The sequence below is a fragment of the Poecilia latipinna genome, unplaced genomic scaffold (assembly GCF_001443285.1).
Source record: "Poecilia latipinna isolate Pla-1442-1.1 unplaced genomic scaffold, P_latipinna-1.0 Scaffold180, whole genome shotgun sequence".
Classification (NCBI taxonomy): Eukaryota; Metazoa; Chordata; class Actinopteri; order Cyprinodontiformes; family Poeciliidae; genus Poecilia; species Poecilia latipinna.
Window position 1 is genome coordinate 418700 of NW_015112796.1, and position 6000 is coordinate 424699.

The window sequence follows — 6000 nt, forward strand, 5'->3', positions numbered from 1 at the left end:
TCTTATCTCACACTTATTATTTAGGAACCAATACAAACTACCGTCTTTTGTAAGGACAGTCTTAAGAAATATGATGGGCTTTTAGTCTGAGCCATTTTTATTCAATTTAATTCAGGTTATTCATTTGCTGTCAATTCACAACACGGGTGTCAAAGAAAAAAAGAATTTCGGTTCAATAATAAACACAGAATGCAAGTCAAGTACATTCCAATTGATCATGATTATCAAACAGTGCTGTCGAGTTCAGTTTCTGAGTCCAATTGATTTAAAAGTGTTCTATAAGAAAACCGAGCAGACTGCACCAAGTCATTGACTTGCGGCACTAACTTCTACTGGATGTGGAAAATTCTCCTTTACGAACCGTCCAGCAGAACCTGCTGCAGGGCTAGTGGCCATCTGACAGGGTGATGAAGGAGACGGAGCATGCTCACAAAAGATTACAATAAAATAACAAAATATTCACCAGAAAGATCTCCGCTGGTCAAAAGAGGTACATCTAAATGATCAGCAATCGGGCACAATAAAATCAGCTGTTCATTCTTGATAGCTTTACAGTGAGCATCAGATTTGCATACACCAGAGCCAGATGACATAATTTCCATTACACAAGCCATTTTGCCTTGACTAACATGGTAAATACTAGCTTCTTTGTTTTGTTGATATACATCAGAAATATGATAAGATTAGAACTGCTTTTTGAGCCGTTGTTGACATAGCATGCTTTAGAAAACTTTCCATAACCTTCCTTTCCAATAACAGCACACTGTTCTAGTAACAAGTTTAAAGACAATGGTTTAGATTCTTATTTCAGGGTGGAATTATGCTTTCACATGCAGATTTAACGGTTTTAAAAAGATGAATTAAGTTCAACAGGGGTCAAAATTATGCATACATATATTTATATATAGCCCCAATAACATTTGAATAAACCCAGGTTAGTTGGCTGCACCCAGACTATACATGTTTTTGTTGTCAACAAGTTTCTTGCATAATTCCGATTAGATAATTAAACACAAATTGGGTCATTTAAATTGGTTGGTACCCAGGTATGGACCCAAGGTTTACACGTACTCCACAGTTTTCCAATGGAGTCGAGGTTAGTGTTACTCAAATGTTTATACCTACTTCCTCCAATCTGAAACCAGTTCAAAGGTGTGCTTGGGATCACTGTCACCAAACTGCATCCAAGTTTCAACCATCTGACTCAAACTGATGTTTTCAGAGGAAGAGAACAACTCAGAAACCATCAAAGCCCCAACCCATCGTTAGCTTGAAGCTATCCACCGAAGAGCGTTTTACGTCACTGTGGACAAAGAGGGTGATAAGCAAGTAAGAACATCCTGCTCCACAATCGACACCTTCAAGTTCAACTAATATTTTTAGCTACCCACATGGACAAGCCAAACGCCTCAGTTTGCAAAAGGTTTCACGGTCAAACGGTACACAGAGCTATCCCATTACAATGTCAGAAGGGGTCAGGATGAGTCAAGTCAAATCTAAGAACATTGTACCAACAGTCAAGCATGTTGATGATAGGATGAGGTTTGTTTCGACACCAGTAATACGGTTGTCCCTGCTCAAAGTGGATGGGTCTGTGGAGATGGAAAACACTCAGTTTCATTCACTTCACCTCAAATCAGCAGCTAGATGGTTGAAAGATGGACACAGCTGCGTCATCGAAGGACAAGGAAGTGGACATGGAGTTTTGTAATGGATAAAACAGGCTAAAGACAAGTTTCCAGCCTCAACATTGTGGACTGTACATAAAAGCCAGAAAATCCAGTTTAAATTAGCTGCACAGATTTTGCAGGAAGCTCATTTTCCTACAATAAAAAGCATCGTCCAACTTCCTGAGGATGTGTATGCACTTATTTAAACCTGTATATAACTTTGACCCATGTGGGGGTTAATTCGCCCAATCACTTGTTTTTCTTTTAATCCTTTAAATTGGGAAATCCTTCCGCCACTTATAGTCAGGTTATAGCGATGCACATGTCAAGAAAACGGCTGCGTCTGAGCTCAACACCTGAGACTAGCGCATCCTTGAATATTCCCTTCCAGGTCCCTCTAACCTACAGACTAAGCTAGCTGCTACATTGCTCAAAAAGGGAGGCGGGAATAGACACAGGGTTCCCATATGTCTTCTCCAGCCTCACTAATTCTTAGTCTATAAAACGCAAACACACACACTTTCCATAATTACAGGCTTGCCCTTTCGTGGGTGTGTCTGAGAACCATTAGACCATGGCACATTGTACTGGGACGCACAGAGCGAAACAAGAAGTTTAGGCAACTGTTCGAGAATATTGCCAGTACAAGTTTTTAACACTAATTTCCATGCACTTCTTTTCCCGATCACACGCTGCAGCAATCCTACCGGTACAGCTGACAACAAGTAAACTATTTGCATTTCACAGTCTAACAGTGGATTTATGTAATTTTAGTCTCACGCTGTGAACTTTGCATCTCCAACTACAGTTGGATCGCTCCTGCTGCTGCACTCATTAGGTGCAGGTGAAGCTGCATTCAAACACACCTTCTTACAAGCTGCACACTTCAAAGAACCTGTCTGCGGCAAAGACCCTCCAGATTCCAGCCTCCGGGGAATTTTTATATATGCACGTCTGTGTAGTGATATCAACAGCGCACTTGGCTTTCCTAGAATGCTCGCCTCTGAAGTGACTACATACAGCCATCTAGCTGCAGCTCTGTTCTTCAGAGGGAAACCGGGAAGAGGGATTGCAGACATCTCCCTCCGTTTCACCCCCCCGTTACAACCCACACACTGCCAAGAACTCACAATGTAGCATTAAAAAAAAAAAAAAAAAGAGGAGGTACTAACAGGCAGCACTGTGTGTCTCCGCTATTGACTGTTGTGTTTGCATACAAGCTGTCGCCATCAGAGACTGGGAAAGGAGCAGAGAAGGGACAGAGCAAAACGGACGGCGCTGTGTCTTTAAGCAGTAATCCCTCCATTCTCTGAGCATTTGTTGCCGGCCATCTAATGGGCGGATCGGTATAATGTCCACAAGGGCCGCTGGGAGATCCTGCCCTTTTAGGGGGGGGGGGGGGGAGAAAAAAGAAAAGAAAAGGAAAGAAAAATCACAGCCGTGCTCTCAAGCTGAGACTGGTCTTGCCTGCTCAGTTCTTAAATAACCCGACCAAGGCAGGCGCAGAAAATTAAAGACGCTCTGATTTAGCATTTCAAAAGGGGAGGAACTGGGCTCATTGCAGCAACAAAAGGGATGACAATGTTGACATTCCCAACGTGTATCCTTTGGTGTTTTTTCTAAAAGGAAACTGGAGCTTGCCCACAGGGGATGTGATGTGAACAGGGAATGCTGCACAGTGTGCGTCTTTCATGCAACCTGCTGCCATCAAACACACGGCAATAAAATCTGATCACTTAAAGATCTGATCAACAGCAAACAGTGAGCCAAAACAGAGTCAACCATCCTCCATATGTTACCACTGCCCCCTACCAACAGGAAGCCACTGTAGCACCGTGAATGTATTGGACCTGCTGCGTTTGTTTCCTACAGACAAAAACCCAATGTTCTGAAATAACCTAAAGTTTTTCCAGTTACAAAAAAACAAAAAAAAAAAACAACCCTAAAAATATTTTTACTAAAGATTGGATATATGCTGAAAGAAAAGAGTTAGTGACAGAGCTTGGATGCAAACAGGTGGCTGCAATTTAGTGCTCGCAACTCTGTGGAAACTTGATTTTTTGAGAGAATGTTACAAAGGTTAGAGAGTACTGGCTGGAGTAAACTACTGCTGCTGCTTCAGAGCAAGGAAACAATGTTGCAACCCTCCTGCAGCTGGCCTGTCTTGCAGAGCAACTTCCACCCCATAACAAACAACCAGAAAAGGAGAAGTTCTCTTCTCATGCAAATTGTCAACCCCCTCCTCCAGACGCTAACAAGTTTCTGAGCTGTAAAAAAAAAAACAGAAAAGAAAAGAAAAAGAAAAATCAGAACCTCTTTCCAAAACTTTCAGGCTGCCTTTCCACTAATCAGCTGTCATCTCCCAACGAGAAGGAGCTGATGTTGCTGCTGTGTAAACTGATGCAGCTCTGTTTTAAAAAGTAAACTGTGCGTTTAGGGAGCAATTCTCTTCGCTCAGTGAGCATGTCAACAAGTTTACACTCATGAAAAAGGTTGCAGCGTTGCAGATTGTTAATGGGGATTCTAAAAGGGCAAAGAGATGCAGAGTAAATTAAACAGCGAGTGCAGTATTTAACAGAGTTGCACTGCACGCTGAAGTCCTTACCGCTATGAGCGTGTTGTTCCTCTGCTCCGTGGAGGACGCAGAGTCCGGGTCCTGCTGCTGCTGCTGCTGCTTGATTTGGGGCTGCTTGCTGCCTCCACCGCCGACCGACTTCTTGGCCCTCTGCTCCAGGCTCCGCTGGTACAGGCTGACGGTATCCCTGCGCTCCAGCTCCAGCTGCTCGGAGTGCGCTTGCTGGTACCTGTTCTCGCAGATTGTGTGGTGTCTCCGGCAGCCCTCTATCCGCTGCCTCAGCCTCTCCACTACCGTGCTGTGCTTAGGTATGCCCACCGCTCCGGCGGGCACCACGCTGCCGCTGGCCGGGTTCATGCTGTTGTTGATGCAGATACTGCCGTTGGGTCCGACAGCGGGGGAGGCGAAGTCCCCCATCACCGCGCCGAGGGGCTGCTATTTTGGAGGAACTTTTCTCCCAGTCAGGCTCTCCTCCGCCACCTCCTCTTGAGTCCTCCGGCCACCTCCACCTCTCTGTGTCCTCCCGGTCTGCGCGTGTCTTCCGGAGGGTGCGAGCGACAAGCAGCCGCCGAAGCGGCCGAACACCGCGAGGGTTTAAAGGGCTGCGAGCCACGGAGGAGTCGCGACCGACCGAGTCTCCGGCTCTAAACAAACACAAATACCACTCAACCTGAGTGAAACGTAAAACAAGCTCATAACTGCATTAAGCAATACAGCTGCTGCCACGCTGCTAACAAAAACAATAACACCAACTCCGGGGGTAAAAGCGATAAAGCGACAGTATAAAGGTTAGTCTCCGGTCATATGTACACAGACCGTCCCGCAGAGGAGCCGCGGCGGCGGCGGCGGCAGCAATGGTCCTGTCGCTGCTCTACACTGTTGTCCTTGGAGAAAAAGTTTTGCTGCCTAAACCGAACAGGCTCCGGAGTTTCCCAGTGAACTTGCATCTCATATGTTCCTGGTTCGAAAGAAATCCCGGTGAATAATATGGTGCCGAGTTAGTAAAAGAGCACAAGCGCCCTCGGTAGTCCGTTTGTGAGGCAACTAGAGTTTAACAGACGGCGCAAAACGCGGATATGAGAACCAGGGGCGGAAGTCTGCAGTCAGTGGCTCCAGGCTGCCACCATCAAATCAGGTCCGCTTCTTCACCATGCCAGCAGAGTGATATAGAGTTGAGTAAAAACCAGCGAGCGGCTGCGAGAAGCCGCGCTGATGGGCACCCCGAAAACCCGGAGTAGAGTAAAGGGGGAGAACCTCCTGAAGGACCGGGCTTCGGTCCCACCTACCACCGTTTCTGTTTATAGCAGGACCGGAGAGCTCAACGCACAGCAAACTGGGAAAATACGCGCACAATGAAAGAGCAGACAATTGTTTTAAAAAATAGGAAATTACAACATGGAAAAACGATTTATATAAATAAATAGATACATTTTTCCCTCAGATTTTAATGCCCGTTAGATTACTTTTTCAGTATAAAGGAAAATATATGTTTTAAATATTACATTTTCACAGTGGCAAAGCAAAAAGAAAAACAAAAATCCCGATAAAATTGATCTGAAAAACCTCAAGGTTGTTTAAAAAATACTGAAAAGAAAAAATATATCCCGGAAGAAATTTGCGAGTTTCTTTCTGTTTTTCAACTCAGATTTTTAGCAAAATATAAAAAATAAAGAAAAGCATAGTAGGTATTATTATTATTATTATTATTATTATTATTATTATTATTATTATTATTATTATTAAATAGTGATAAAG

General features: G+C 44.3%; 1 protein-coding gene across 1 annotated transcript in view; it reads right to left on the minus strand.

Annotated features, from left to right (window-relative positions):
* The window catches only part of maml3 (mastermind-like transcriptional coactivator 3), a 116748-nt gene extending 111205 nt beyond the window's left edge, over nt 1–5543 (minus strand). Inside the window, exon 1 of the mRNA XM_015030383.1 lies at nt 4276–5543. Within this exon, the coding sequence (XP_014885869.1) occupies nt 4276–4662 (387 nt within the window). The 5' untranslated portion in view covers nt 4663–5543. The remainder of the gene's footprint in view (nt 1–4275) is intronic.
* Nucleotides 5544–6000: the final 457 nt, after the last annotated feature.